Consider the following 15,270-nt stretch of genomic DNA (forward strand, 5'->3'; position numbering starts at 1 on the left):
GGCTATCAGATCCCCTCTCAGTCACCTCCTCTCCAGGCTAAACAGACCAAGCTCCCCCATCCTTTCCTCGTACGTCTTGGTCTCCAAACCCCTCACCATCTTGGTTGCCTTGGTGAAGGGTTTGGAGACCAAGACATACGAAGAAAGGAGAAACGTGGGAGATACCGATATTTTTCAGGAGATATCCGATATACCCAGTTGCGAAAAATACCAATTTTAAAACATATAGTATTGCTTGTGCATTTTTTTTTCTGGGGCTGGGGTGGCTTTTGGTTCTCTTTAGGAAGAGGTGGTTGTGCATAGAGGGGAAGGGTTAAATTGTATTTGGATGCCTCAAGTGGTATCAAGATCAGTGGCTAATGAGGAAGAGGTGGAGTCCTCCCACAAGTGAATTCGGTCTCCCTCAGCCAAGGCCTGTGTGGCCAGGGGCAGGGAGTAATTAGCTTCAACACTTCAAGGCAGTACAAGCAATCATTAAAGGGCACTAAACATAACCCAAAGCCGACAGGCTTGTCCGCCCCGCAGGTCTGTGGTAAGTTCTAAATTAATCCGGGGGTGCGTCTGCTCTGTTCTTCGTCCTTAATCGCCCCCGTCTTGCTGGTGTGAAAAAATGTCATGAAGTTGCCGTCTCTGGGAGAACTGTGTGCAGAACCTAGGGAGTCAAATGTGTGGACTCGGTCAAAAGCGTGTTTCCTTCATTTCCTCCCCATTTATTTTATTTTGGTGAGATTTGTTGTATTTATACCGTTGGCCATCTTGATTGCCGCAGGCGGGAAAGTCTGCTAATACATGCTTTAAAGAAGTAAATAAACAAAATATCCCATTTTTATCTGTTTGTCTAAGGCAGGGGTAGTCAAACTGCGGCCCTCCAGATGTCCATGGACTACAATTCCCAGGAGCCCCTGCCAGCGTTCGCAGTTTGACTACCCCTGGTCTAAGGGGCTAGATTAGCCTTTCTCAACCATTTTCCCATTGAGAAACCCTGAAGCATTCTGCAGGCTTCAAGGAAACCCAGAAATGGTGCAATCGTGCAGAAGCAGGGCCATGTATATGCCCACCCGGGGGCCCTCCCCTCCAGGACCACCCTTGGCCATTTTTTTGGGGAGAGGGGAGGTCAACAAGACCGTATATGCCATGTCACCTGATAAATGTTCAACAAATTTTAAACATATATTAAACATTAATTAACTCCCATCAATTCGGGAAAACCTTCCAGGGCCCCCAAGAAACTATTTTTCTAAGGGGCTAAATCTAAAAGTCGAAATAAGTAGGTCCCCTAAAATGTCTAAATAAACCCAAAGCACAGCTATTCAGATACTTTAAAAGTGCCTTAGTTTGCGTGCGTAGGGAATTCCTTAAGATGGCTCCTGTACCACCACGACCAGTAAAACGTCCCTTAACACCTGCTCCAGAGAGGTGGGATTTCCCCTGCAGAAGCAGCCGAGCAACAGTGGCAGGGATATGGGGGGGGGGGTCTGTTGTAGGGAGTGAGGGGTTTCCAAGTACTTATCTCCCTCTTCTGCGATCCTTCATGGTCCCCCCTAAGGAGGTGGGGAGCTCCCCCTCACTGGCCGTCTTCAAGCAGCAGCTGGAAAGATCCTTCTGGATGCTTGAGGCTGATCCTGCGTTGAGCAGGGGGTGGGACTAGATGGCCTGCATGGCCCCTTCCCACTCTAGGATTCTAGGAGTCTAGTTCAGCAGTGGAAGGGGCTGCCTAAGGAGGTGGGGAGCTCCCCCTCACTGGCCGTCTTCAAGCAGCGGCTGGACAGATCCTTCTCCTGTATGCTTGAGGCTGATCCTGCACTGAGCAGGGGGTGGGACTAGATGGCCTGCATGGCCCCTTCCCACTCTAGGATTCTAGGAGTCTAGATCAGCAGTGGAAGGGGCTGCCTGAGGAGGTGGGGAGCTCCCCCTCACTGGCCATCTTCAAGCAGCGGCTGGACAGATCCCTCTCCTGGATGCTGGAGCCTGATCCTGCACTGAGCAGGGGGTGGGACTAGATGGCCCATATGGCCCCTTCCCACTCTAGGATTCTAGGAGTCTAGTTCAGCAGGGGAAGGGCCTGCCTAAGGAGGTGGGGAGCTCCCCCTCACTGGCCGTCTTCAAGCAGCGGCTGGACAGATCCTTCTCCTGGATGCTGGAGGCTGATCCTGCACTGAGCAGGGGGTGGGACTAGATGGCCTGCATGGCCCCTTCCCACTCTAGGATTCTAGGAGTCTAGTTCAGCAGGGGAAGGGGCTGCCTAAGGAGGTGGGGAGCTCCCCCTCACTGGCCGTCTTCAAGCAGCGGCTGGACAGATCCTTCTCCTGGATGCTGGAGGCTGATCCTGCCCTGAGCAGGGGGTGGGACTAGATGGACTGCATGGCCCCTTCCCACTCTAGGATTCTAGGAGTCTAGTTCAGCAGTGGAAGGGGCTGCCTAAGGAGGTGGGGAGCTCCCCCTCACTGGCGGTCTTCAAGCAGCGGCTGGACAGATCCTTCTCCTGGATGCTGGAGGCTGATCCTGCATTGAGCAGGGGGAGGGACTAGATGGCCTGCATGGCCCCTTCCCACTCTAGGAGTCTAGGAGTCTAGTTCAGCAGTGGAAGGGGAGGAGCCTGAGGAGGTGGGGAGCTCCCCCTCACTGGCCGTCTCCAAGCAGCGGCTGGACAGATCCTTCTCCTGGATGCCTGAGGCTGATCCTGCACTGAGCAGGGGGTGGGACTAGATGGCCTGCATGGCCCCTTCCCACTCTAGGATTCTGTGAGTCTAGTTCAGCAGTGGAAGGGGCTGCCTAAGGAGGTGGGGAGCTCCCCTCACTGGCCGTCTTCACGCAGCGGCTGGACAGATCCTTCTCCTGGATGCTTGAGGCTGATCCTGCATTGAGCAGGGGGTGGGACTAGATGGCCTGCATGGCCCCTTCCCACTCTAGGATTCTGTGAGTCTAGTTCAGCAGTGGAAGGGGCTGCCTAAGGAGGTGGGGAGCTCCCCCTCACTGGCCGTCTTCAAGCAGCGGCTGGACAGATCCTTCTCCTGGGTGCTTGAGGCTGATCCTGCCCTGAGCAGGGGGTGGGACTAGATGGCCTGCATGGCCCCTTCCCACTCTGGGATCCTAGGAGTCTAGTTCAGCAGTGGAAGGGGCTGCCTAAGGAGGTGGGGAGCTCCCCCTCACTGGCCGTCTTCAAGCAGCAGCTGGACAGATCCTTCTCGTGGATGCTTGAGGCTGATCCTGCACTGAGCAGGGGGTGGGACTGGATGGCCTTTGTGGCCCCTTCCCACTCTAGGATTCTAGGAGTCTAGTTCAGCAGTGGAAGGGGCTGCCTAAGGAGGTGGGGAGCTCCCCCTCACTGGCTGTCTCCAAGCAGCGGCTGGACAGATCCTTCTCCTGGATGCTTCAGGCTGATCCTGCATTGAGCAGGGGGTGGGACTAGATGGCCTGCATGGCCCCTTCCCACTCTAGGATTAAACAGCAAAGATGTGAGTTGCAGTTCACAGAAAGGGAAAATGTATTAAGTGTGAGGAGGAGGCCATTCAGATTTCCCCTGCCCTTCACATCCGTGTGATTTTGCGTTTCAGTCCTTTACCCACAACTTTGTCCAGACGGACACTCTGGTTGCAAAGCAGACGGGCAGCTCCTTGCAGTGGGAATTCGACTGTCATCCGCCCAGTGGCCGGGGTCTGTCTTCTTGCCCATCTTGGGTGCAAGTGTCCCATTAGGAAGAATCATTTCCAGGCAATATTTACAATCCCCGGACCATCCTAATTTGTTAGGAATTAGGCCTAAGTGGCTGCCTCTCACTTGTGCATTATCTAAATTACGAGCAAATTGCTCTGTTGGCTTTCATTATCCAGGACATGTAGATGCAGATGCCGCCCTTCTCCATTCCTGGCTGCACTTTTGAGTGGCTGCACCGTACTGCAGTTGTGCCTTTTATTTTGAAAATGGCCACAGATTGGCTTCCTTTGCCTCCATCATGTTGGTTGACTTTTCCCAGCCAGGTTAGTTGGCTGGGGACTGAAGAGTCGAAGTTGTCTTTTCGCACTTTTCCGTAGTTGTCGCAGTGGAGCTGGTGAGAACAGGGCCGTCCCCAGCACCGGGAGAAGGGGGATCCTTGTCAGTAGGAAAGCCTGTCCAGGGAAAGTTCTCCCGAGGATTTGCATCACAACACTGGGTGAGCTCTGGAAGGAAAGAGAGGAGAATGCTGGCCAAGGAAATCGAGGGCCAAAAATTCTCCATGGCTTACCTTTACAGGAGCGGAACCTCCTCCACATTCAGAGGCAGCCCACTTCTGAACGCCAGTGCCAGGACCAAGAAGACCCTGGCTCTGGTTGAAGCCGAGCATACTTCTCTGGGAACAGAGACCTTCAAATGGTCATTCATTCATTCATCCATCCATCCATTCATCATTCATTCATCCATCCATCCATCCATCCATCCATTCATCATTCATCCATCCATCCATCCATCCATCATTCATCCATCCATCCATCCATCCATCCATCATTCATTCATTCATTCATTCATTCATTCATTCATTCATTCATTCATTCAATTTATACTCTGGCATTCCCAGCACAGCTGGCTCATGGTGGATCGCTACAAATAGATATAAAATCAGTAAAACAGTTTTAAAAAACCCTCCCATCCCAACCCCCTTTACCCCACTCCCCCTCTCCCCAACCACCCCACAACTGTATAACCAGGAAGATGACCATACGGTATTTCAGAGGAGGGGCTAGATCTTCCACCTCTTTGTCTCACCTGACCTCAACCAAAGGCCTGGTGGAAGACCTCTGTCTCTCAGGCCCTGCACACCTCCTGCAGGGCCCTTTGCAGATTCCGGGAGCTCATTTCACCCGGCCCAAAAGTCCTGTTCCTGTTTGAGGCCAGCGGACTTCGTGTGGCCCAGGGATCTCCAGGCTGTTGACGGTTGTGGAACGCAGCAACCTACACGGGGCATAAGGAGTTGGATGGGCCCTCAGGTACACAGGGCCTACACCGCATATGGCTTTCACGGTCAAAACCAAAACCTTGAACGGGATCTGGTACTCAACAGGCAGCCAATGCAGCTGCCTCAGCACAGGCTGGAGATGGGCCCTCCACGGTGTCCCAGTCAGGACCCTCTCAGCCTCATTTTGCACCAGCTGCAGTTTCCGGAGCAGGGAAAAGGGCAGGCCCGCATAGAGTGAGTTACAGAACTCATAATAAGCAATAATCACAATAAAAAACCAAATATGATATCCAGATTTCTTTTTAAGAGTTTGCATGGACTTGCTCCTTTGAGGGGTACACATTAATGTTGGGGGTTCATGCTGCAATTTACTAAAACAGCCAGTGCACCCAATTTGTCATGGTACCTTGATGCACGACCTGCAGACACGATCACAGAGATCCCGCACAGCCTCCTGAGAAGGAGCCGTCCGATCCCACGGCCAAGTTGGCGGGGGAGGTCCGGCCGTGACGGGCACTCTGGCGTCTCTCCTGGTCGTGGGGTGCCCTTTCCCTCGCAATCGCAAAATGGGCTTTCTCTTTTCTTCTTGCTTTTCCCGATCAATTTTAAAGAAAACTCGGGAGGTGACCTTTTCAAAGAGCTTCCTTTGAGATGGAGGGAAGGAAGGATGATGTCTCTCTTCCTGCACCGTACCTTGAAGCAGGTGACATTTTCAGAAGTCCTTAAGTAGAAATATGAAAATGGGAGTGTGTGTGTGGGGGGGGTGATTCGGAAGGACACGTGATCGTCGTGGGATGACCTAGAAAAGCCAAGTTAAATACACCGTTTTCGGGTGGCTGCCTGCTTTCGGAAGGCCAAGAACATCATGGACAAGACATTAAAAGCCACACTATGTTGGGGACTCTTTGTTACGAATTGACTTGTCTGAATCAATCCATTGATGTTCCTGAGCTTGTCTTACATGAATTTGGGATGTTTTCCCCCCTTCCCGATTGATTTGCTATTCCGGCAAACCCAGTGAGACACCCAGGATGCGTGGTTTTCTTGGAGGCATCTCTCTGAAGCCGCATGACTTGTGATTGTTACTCCCAAATGAAAGCAAAAGCAACCCCCCCCAAAAAAAACAACCCACAAATATTGTCCGTGAAGCTTCCTTTGGCCATTGAGCCACTAGGACAGCTCTCTACGACCCCTAGAAGAGGTCTTCCACATCCGCTCCCACTTGGTCCTCTGGAAGGGAGATGCCAAGGACTGGACCCGAACATTTCCACCTGTCAACCGCCAAGTCACGATCCCCCCTTCCCCAAATATAACCAAATCCGCCGGGAGATGCCTGAGGATGCTTAGGATGCTTAGGGCTGATTCTGCGTTGAGCAGGGGGTTGGACTAGATGGCCTGTATGGCCCCTTCCAACTCTATGATTCTATGATGGCCTGTATGGCCCCTTCCAACTCTATGATTCTATGATTCTTTGAGGAGGGTACTCCATGCAGAACAGTACCGGCTAGGTATCGGGATAAAAATGTCATACTCTGAGTAGTTCAGCCATGGAATGGGTTGCCTACGGAGGGTGTGAACTGCCCCTCATGGACAGAACCTTCTCCTGGATGTGTTAGGCCAGGGGTAGTCAAACTGCGGCCCTCCAGATGTCCATTGACTACAATTCCCATGAGCCCCTGCCAGCGAATGCTGGCAGGGGCTTGTGGGAATTGTAGTCCATGGACATCTGGAAGGCCGCAGTTTACTACCCCTGCTTTAGGCTGATCCTGCCTTGAGCAGGGGGTGGGACTAGAGGCTTCGGACAGTGAAAAGAGGAGTGTAAAAACCAAGCCTTCTTCTTCTTCACTGTGGGTGGGCAGGGAGTTGTGAGCGTCCTGCCTTCTGCAGGGGGGTGGACTAGATGACCCTGGAGGTCCCGCCCAACTCTATGGCTCCATGATTCAACAGCCAGCGGTATTTTTCTGCCTGTGATCTAAACCTATTATTTCCTGTTCTTTCCTCTGCCGCTAAGAGGGACAGTCCCCCGCTTTCTCGGTGACAGCCTTTCGGATATTGAAAGAGAGTTGCAGTGGTTTTCTCATGACTGCTTAAAAGCCGGCCATGTGGCGGTTATGATTGGGAACTCACATCCATTTCATCATGTGCAAGAAGTCCCGTAAGATCGTGTTATGGTTGCAGCTGCCTGTTACGGGATGAAGAAGCGCCGTGGCCAGGTTGTGGGGTCTGGACACCAGCGAGAGGGAAAGCCCTCCTTGCCGCCTGGAAAGGCCATGGGGGCCAGCCTGATCCCTCCCAGGCAGCTTTGCCCCCCCCCCACACACACACACGCATAACTCCGCCCCATCAGCTTTGACAGCGGTTCTTCCCAGCCACCCACCCACCACAGCGCCATGTTCTTCTGTGTCTGCCGTGCCGGAGCCTTCGCCTGTGCGGTTGTGGGGCTGTGCTTCCTTTTTACGAGGCCATAAAACATCATTGAGATGGAGTGTGCGGCTGGCGGGAACTTGACAGCTGCTCTGGATGTGGTCTGGAAGCCACGCCGGCCGTATTTTAACAGATATTTAGGGCTTACCAGATTCTGCACGGGCCCACTGCTTGCCCCGGGTTTTATTCCCCACCCCAAGGACCCTCCGGGGAGCCACAGGGGGCAGGGGGGAAAGTGAACGCCAGTAACAGTTTGAAATCTGATATCGCCCTGCAGAATGAAGGAGGAGGCTGGCCGAATGGTCCAGGCAGCCTGACACTGAGGAGCAAGGAAACCCAATTTTTTTTTGCTGGGTTTGCCAAAGTTTTCTTAGTCTGTGCTGTTCACCTCCCTGAGGGGACCAATCCTCTTTCACTCTGTTTTTGCTCTGATCCGTAGGGCTTCTTAGGAAAGGCTAAGGGACTTGGGAATGTTCAGCCTGGAGAAGAGGAGGCCGGAGGGCTCTCTTGAAGGATCGGAAAGGTTGTCCCTTGGAGGAGGGCAAGGAAAGGTTTCTGCGAGCAGCAAAGGAGAGGACTCATGGTCATGGTCTTCAACTGCATGAAGAAGAAGAAGAAGAGTTGGTTCTTATATGCCCCTTTTCACTACCCGAAGAAGTCTCAAAGCGGCTTATAGTCGCCTTCCCTTTCCTCTCCCCACAACAGAGACCCTGTGAGGGAGGGGAGGCTGAGAGAGCCCTGATATTACTGAAGAAAAAGAAGAAGAGTTGGTTCTTAGATGCCTCTTTTCTGTACCTGAAGGAGGCTCAAACTGGCTTCCAATCGCCTTCCCTTTCCTCTCCCCACACCAGACACCCTGTGAGGGAGGGGAGGCTGAGAGAGCCCTGAGATTGCTGAAGGAGAAGAAGAGTTGGTTCTTATATGCCACTTTTCTGTACCTGAAGGAGGCTCAAAGTGGCTTCTGTTCGCCTTCCCTTCCTCTCCCCACAACAGACACCCTGTGGGGTGGGTGAGGCTGAGAGAGCCCTGATATCACTGCTCGGTCAGAACAGTTTTATCAGTGCCGTGGCAAGCCCAAGGTCACCCAGCTGGTTGCATGTGGAGGAGCGCAGAATCGAACCTGGCATGCCAGATTAGAAGTCCGCACTCCTAACCACGACACCAAACTGGCTCTCATGGAGAATGATATAGACTAGATATCGGGGGGGGGGGGGAATTTCACAGTCTGAGTAGTGCAGTGGTGGAGTGGGCTGCCTGGGGAGGTGATGGGCTCCCCCTCGCTGGCCGTCTTTGAGCAGCGGCTGGAGGCTGGATGCTTGAGGCTGGTCCTGCATTGATGGCCTTGGTGGCCCCTTCCACTCTAGGATTCTAGGATTCCTCCCCCGCATTCCCACAGGCCCTTTGGCTCCTCTTCATTGTGCAATCTCTCTCCACCCCCATCCTGCAAAAGTTCCCCCTTTGCTGGTCGGAGAATGCAGGGGGAGGCGATTCTGCCGGCCTGAATGATGCATTGGCATCTTTGCGCAGTACGTCTCGGCTATGCAAACCACCTTATCCCAAATATGAAGGATGGAGCAATTATGCATAAAACATTGGCCCCGGAGTCGGGGATTTTGAAGAGCCATAAATTATGCAGGCTTCATGGAACTTTAAAGAAGTCTGTCACTATGGCAAATCAGGCTCCCAAGAGAGCCTGGCCCCGCAAGCCTTCCCTCCCGGTGATTTGTGGCTCTTTCAGCAAATAAAAGTTTCAAATTCACTCCAAGCAGCCTTGATAGATCTTCCTTTGGGCAAATATTCCGAAGACTGACAGCTTTTTCGGCGGCGTGTGGGAGAGCCGCAGAGCGTAGGTCGGAAGGAACCTGCTCCGAGGAAGGCTTGTGGGGTGGGGTGGGGTGGGGTGGGGGGTCCTCCCTGCTGCGGACCACCTTGTGCATTTCCCATGGTGCATCACAGCATCCCAAGGCCCCTTTCCTGCTGCCCGGCTTTGGTTTTATTTAATTAATTAATCGTTCTTTTAGAACTGCTGTGCTGTTCGCCACAATAAGCTTGTTTTTTGTGGAGGGGGGGGGGAGAGGGATACAAAACACATGAGTATAAAACCAGAATGCATAAATATTTGAGAGAAACATGGGTAAAATTTCAAGAATATAAAACAGTTTAAAAGATAAAAAGTGGCGGGGGGTGCAGGAGGCCCAGCTCACCCACCCACCCACCCACCCACCCACCCACCCACTCATTCATTCATTCATTCATTCATTCATTCATTCATTCATTCATTCATTCATTCATTCATTCATTCATATAATTTAATTTATACCCCGCCCCTCCTGACAAAGTCGGCCCGAGGTGGCTTACCAAAAGATAAAAGATAAAATACAACAATTTCCATATTCCCCCTGGATTCCCACGGGCTCAGCCATGGGCTTGGCAAAAGAGTCCTGTCTTGCAGGCCCAGGTCACCATGGTGTGGTAACCTGGCAAGAAGGCCACCCCAGGCCTAGGGAAGCCAGCCCGTTCCCTGCTTTCACGGCAATGCCAGGAGCAGCTTGTGGCCGAGTCCTTAAAGCAGGTTAGTGGGGAATGGCCAGGGAGCCCCCAGGGAGCTGTCACGGGGCTCCAGGGAGCTCTGATAGAGAATCCCTGCAGCAGAGGCTCCTCTGTGTTTAGCAGTGCCTGGCTGCCAGCATTCTTCCTTCCTGAGGAAGAGCCGCAGAGGAGCCCGGGGTCTTGTGATCCCACTGGAAACAGGGGGAGGGTCTTTCCCCCCTAGATATCGGCAGAGCCTTTGTGATCTGCCTCTGTGATCTGCGGTTTGTCTCTAGCAAAGCATCCTCCGTCTTCCCTTTGTGGCTCTTCCGAGTCAGATTCTGCATCTTTAACGGAGAAACTTGGGATGGACGGCAGCATCGTGGTGAAAGGGCAAGGAGGGGTGGAGTCTTGAGTCTTTGTGCTTGTTTGTAGGTTCCTATTTTGACCTTTAAGGCCATTTGCAGTCTGGGCCCAACGTATCTGAGGGACCATTTATCTCTCTTTGCCCCTTGCAGAGCTGACAGGTTGGTGATCCCAGACCCATGTGAGGTACACCTGGGCTCAACCAGGGCCAGGGCCTTTTTGGTCCTGGCCCTACCTGGTGGAATGAGCTCCCGGAAGAGCGAAAGATAGGCATTCGGTTGAGGCCAGGGCACAGAAGATCTCTATGGCTCCTCCTCCAAATTTCCGAACATCTTATTAACTAAGATCTTAAGACCTACCTTGAGGCATGAAATTAGGTTGAGCCGAATGGGGTTGTGTGTGTGGGGAGGTTATTTCTGGCTACTGGGTTTTTATTGTGGTTCTGTTATCCTGTTGTGCAGTGCCGTGAGCTGGCTGGCCAGAGAGTGGTGGTCAGCAAGTCCAGTAATAAATAGAAATAATTTTAAAATCTGCATAGTGCAGGGGGTTGGACTAGATGACTCTGGAGGTCCCTTCCAAATCTGTGATTCTACCATCCAGCAACATTATCCTGCTTGTGCTCTCTAGAGAGTTACTTAAATGCCTGGTGTAAACATGCCCTCTAGGTCAATCCTAGAGGAGATCAGCCCTGACTGCTCCTTAGAAGGCCAGATCCTGAAGATGAAACTCAAATACTTTGGCCACCTCATGAGAAGGAAGGACTCCCTGGAGAAGAGCCTAATGCTGGGAGCGATCGAGGGCAAAAGAAGAAGGGGACGACAGAGAATGAGGCGGCTGGATGGAGTCACTGAAGCAGTCGGTGCAAACTTAAATGGACTCCGGGGAATGGTAGAGGACAGGAAGGCCTGGAGGATCATTGTCCATGGGGTCGCGATGGGTCGGACACGACTTCGCACCTAACAACAACAAAACATGCCCTGAGGAAGAGCAACTGTCGGGACCTTTGGCAGCTGTCAGCTCATCCCCTGTGCTTCCCGTGATCCCCCCTTCCTCTGCCTTCTGGTGAACACCGTGTCGCCTCTGGTCCCAGCTAGGGAGAAAGCCTGTGGGTGGTCCCAAAGCAGGCTGGCACAGGAACTCCCATCTGCATCCTCCGTGCCAGGAGAAGGGCACGGAGGCATGGCAGGCAGCTGGTCCTATTGGGGGCACATAGGTGGGCTGGGAAGAAGAGGGGGCCCTGGGCATTCTCTCCCCCCCCCCCCCCGGAACAAGAGCTGGCCACCTCCATCCACACCAGGAGCAATTTAGCCACAGAAAAGGATCGGCGATCCTCAGTGCAGGTAAATAAGCGATGCTACAGCCGCTGCGTAAGCACAGGGCAGAATCCATATGGCTCCTTAATCGCCCGCCTCTTGTTCCGCCTCCAGTTAGTTTGTAATCAGGAAAAATAAAAGGGCGCGTTATTCTAATGTCCTTCCCTCCCCAAGCGCTTCCCAATTGGTTAATGTGTACTTGAGGAAACAGTATGCAAATCGGCATAATTATGTGTGCCACGGAAAACATGCAAACGCTGATTTCCTCAAGGTCTGCTTCACGGCCCGCAATTCCCCAGATCTGCCGCCGCTTGATTGAGGACGGGAGAGGAAGTCCCAGCCGTGGGCCAATCTGGGCCGTGCGTTGGGGAAGGATTCGGGTGGGCAGGCGGCCTGGTCTGAAGCGGCAGAGCAAAGTTTGGGTCCAGTCAGCCAATTTTATGGCCAAAGAAGTTTCATTCTGGGAATAAGCTTTCGAATGCCCAAAATCAAACTCCCTGGGCATGGCCTGTGATCTGGACGAGGGGGTAGGGGGACTCCTCAGCTGAACACGCTGGGAAAGTGAGCAAAGGAGAACAAGATGCAATTCAATAAAGAGAAGGGCAGAGTTCTACATCTGGGCTCAACAAATGTGAAATCCTCATACTGGAGGGGAGGGGCCCTTCTGGGTAGCCTCTGTGTGGATGAGATCTTGGGGGACTCGTGGATTGGAAGCTCAATAGGAGCAGGCCGTGTGATGCGGCAGAAAAGAAGGCGAAGGCAGTCTTGGGCTGCATCAACAGAGGCACCACATCGAAGTCACAAGAGGTCAGAGTCCCACTGGGTGCTGCATCGGTCAGACCCTCCCTTCAAAAACAACGTGGACAAAACTGAGGGAGTGCAGAGGAGAGGGACGGGGAGCATCCGGGGCCTGGGGACCAAGCGTCATGAGATCCGCGATTTGTGAGGTGTCCAAGGGGGGTGGCAGTTGGGACCTCTTAGAGGAGGACAAGGAGGAGGCAAGGGGGGAAGAGGAAAATGAACCTCAAGGTTGCGGTGGGGGGAGCCTCAAACACAGACACACACCCCACACATCCGAGGGTCACTCTGAGGGCAAGATGCCGAGTCTGAGACTGGGACAGAGTGACAAGGGATGACGTGGCCATGTAGAGCTCTGCCATCCCCCCTCCCTGCTGAATAAGAAGAGGGGGAAGAAAAGGAAACCTACCCAGGGATGATATTATTATTATTATTATTATTATTATTATTATTATTATTATTATTATTATTATTATTATTATTATTATTATTATTATTATCTGAAAGAAACACCAAAAGGAAGGGAAAGGACCCTTTAATCGGTCTCTCCCTGTGGGATCCAAGCAACCGGGGGCTTTTGGAGCAGCGGAAACCTTCCTGCCTGCCGTCCAAAGTGGATGTTTGGAATGCAGCCGGCAAAGGCCTCTTCTTCTCCGCAGGCAGCGGCCGGGCATGGAGGTTCCGGCCCATTAATAGCCGGGAGAGAAGTGGCCGAGGTTCTCCGCAGGGGACACTCTTGGGCGGCCACAGAGCCCCCCAGCCGGCAGACAACCGGCCCCCAGAGGGGAGGGGGACCATCAGGAAGCTGTGCTGCTGCTGCTGGCATCATGCCGGGCGTGTCCTTTTTCCAAACAGGCCCAATAACCTTATAATAAAAATAAATAAAAGATGCAGCATGGGTATAAGCCCCACAGGGGCTGTATCCCCCCCCCTCCCCGGGAACTACCACAACTCTGGGGCCTGCATACAGGCGTTGAGGTGGGTGTTTATGTTGGCACCAGCAAGTGCTGGTCCCGGTGCCCCATGTGCCCCTAACTCCATCTCTATGAATTCAAGCGGGTCGCCGTGTTGGTCTGAAGGAGCACAATGAAATCAGAGTCCAGGAGCACCTTTAAGACCAACAAACATTTATTCAAGGCGGGAGCTTTCGAGTGCTCAGACTAAGGAAGAGTGCTTGTACTCGGAAGCTCACGCCTTGAATAAATCTTGGTCGGTCTTAAAAGTGCTCCTGGACTCTGATTTTATTATTCCATCACTATAAGACATGACCTTGAGATCTCCTTCCCTTCCCTGTTTCGAAGGATTTCGGAGGACCGATAGGTGGTTCTATGAGGGAGGGCTGGGCTGGGGCAGGGGGGAGGTGTCCGGCTCGGCCTCGTCTTTCACAGCCGTTCCCTCCTGTGTCTTCCAGATCCACCCGCGGTTGAGCCGACCTTCCTCGAGATGAGGCAGGGCCAAGGCCGGAGCATCACCATGAGCTGCCGCGTGCTGAGAGCCTACCCGACCCGCGTCTTGACTTTCGAATGGCGACTGGGCAACAAGTTGCTTCGGACAGGACAGTTTGACGCTCAGGACTCCACGGAGTACACCATCCGGAGCCTCTCGAGGGACAGCTATGGGCTTTACAACTGCAACGTCATCAACGAGGCGGGGGCCGGACGGTGCAGCTTCCTTGTGACAGGTGGGTCTACTTGCTGGGCTTGCTATTGCTGGGCTTGCTGTTCTCCTACCCTGTTCCGTGCAGACTGGCCGTGGAATGCAGCACCTGTTGACAACCTGGTGGTGTGTTTGGACATAGCAGATACTGCTCTTCTGTGTACCGAGCAAAATTAGCATCCACCTTGCCCCTAGAGCATGGTGGAGAAGGGCATGGAGGTTCAGCTGGGTGGTAGGTGAAAGCAGACCCTTGATAGTGAGAGAAAGGCTCCTGATGGATGGATGGATGGATGGATGGATGGATGGATGGATGGATGGATGGGTGGGTGGATGGGTGGGTGGGTGGATGGAGTATATCTTGATTTTAGTAAGGCCTTTGATAAAAAGGGGGTGGACAAGGTCAACATCCAATGGATTTGTAATTGGCTGGCTGACTGGACCCCAAGGGTGCCCAACATTACTGTAAGCTGCCATGAGCCCCGGTTGAGGCCAGGCAAACTTTTCAGGGGCCAGGAACCACCAACAAATTAGAACCCACAAAGTGCAGAGCCCTGTGGGAGCATAAGGCAATAGGCAGTCCCTCAGGCATGTGGGTCTTGAAGGGCCTCGAAGGTCAGTACCAAAACCTTGAACTTGATCTGAGCTGGCAACCAATGGAGCTCCCTCAGCACCAGCTGGGTGTGGAGGAGGCCCTCCAAGGTGTGCCTGTGAGGAACCGGGGTGCTGTATTTTGTACCAGCTGCACTTCCTGGGTCACGGACAAGGGAAGGCCTGCATAGAGCGAGTTACAGAAGTCAGTCCTGGAAGTGAGACCTGCATGGATCACTGTGGCCAAGTGTTGTGGGGACAGATGTCGGAGGGAGGTGACCAGCGGTGTTCTGCAGCGTTCTGCGCTGAGGACTCTATCGATTAACATTGTCTTCAGTTGTTTGGATGGCGACAGAGGGCACATTGGTCCAGTTTGCAGATGATGCTAAATTGGGCAGGGTGGCTGATACCACAGAGGAAAGGAGGTCTGGATTGATTGTGAAATTGGGTCATAGCCAACAATATCAATATTGAGAAGGAGAAGTGTCAAATATTACATTGGGGTAATAATAATATGGTGCATAGATGTAAGATGGGGATACCTGACAGCAGGACATGTGGAAGGGACTTAGGGGGACAATAAGTTGAATGTGAGCCAAGAGTGCAAAATGGCAGCTAAGGGGGCTTATGCAACATCAGGCTGCCTTGCTAGAAGCATAGAAGCTA

General features: G+C 52.9%; 1 protein-coding gene across 2 annotated transcripts in view; it reads left to right on the forward strand.

The window, feature by feature from the left end:
- MDGA2 (MAM domain containing glycosylphosphatidylinositol anchor 2) overlaps positions 1-15,270 on the forward strand; it is a 413,649-nt gene that overhangs the window by 307,005 nt on the left and 91,374 nt on the right. For both annotated transcript variants that reach the window (XM_077324137.1, XM_077324138.1), the window contains exon 9: positions 13,772-14,041. In XM_077324137.1, the coding sequence (XP_077180252.1) occupies positions 13,772-14,041 (270 nt within the window). The remainder of the gene's footprint in view (positions 1-13,771; positions 14,042-15,270) is intronic.

The sequence above is a fragment of the Paroedura picta genome, chromosome 2 (genome assembly GCF_049243985.1).
Source record: "Paroedura picta isolate Pp20150507F chromosome 2, Ppicta_v3.0, whole genome shotgun sequence".
Classification (NCBI taxonomy): domain Eukaryota; kingdom Metazoa; phylum Chordata; class Lepidosauria; order Squamata; family Gekkonidae; genus Paroedura; species Paroedura picta.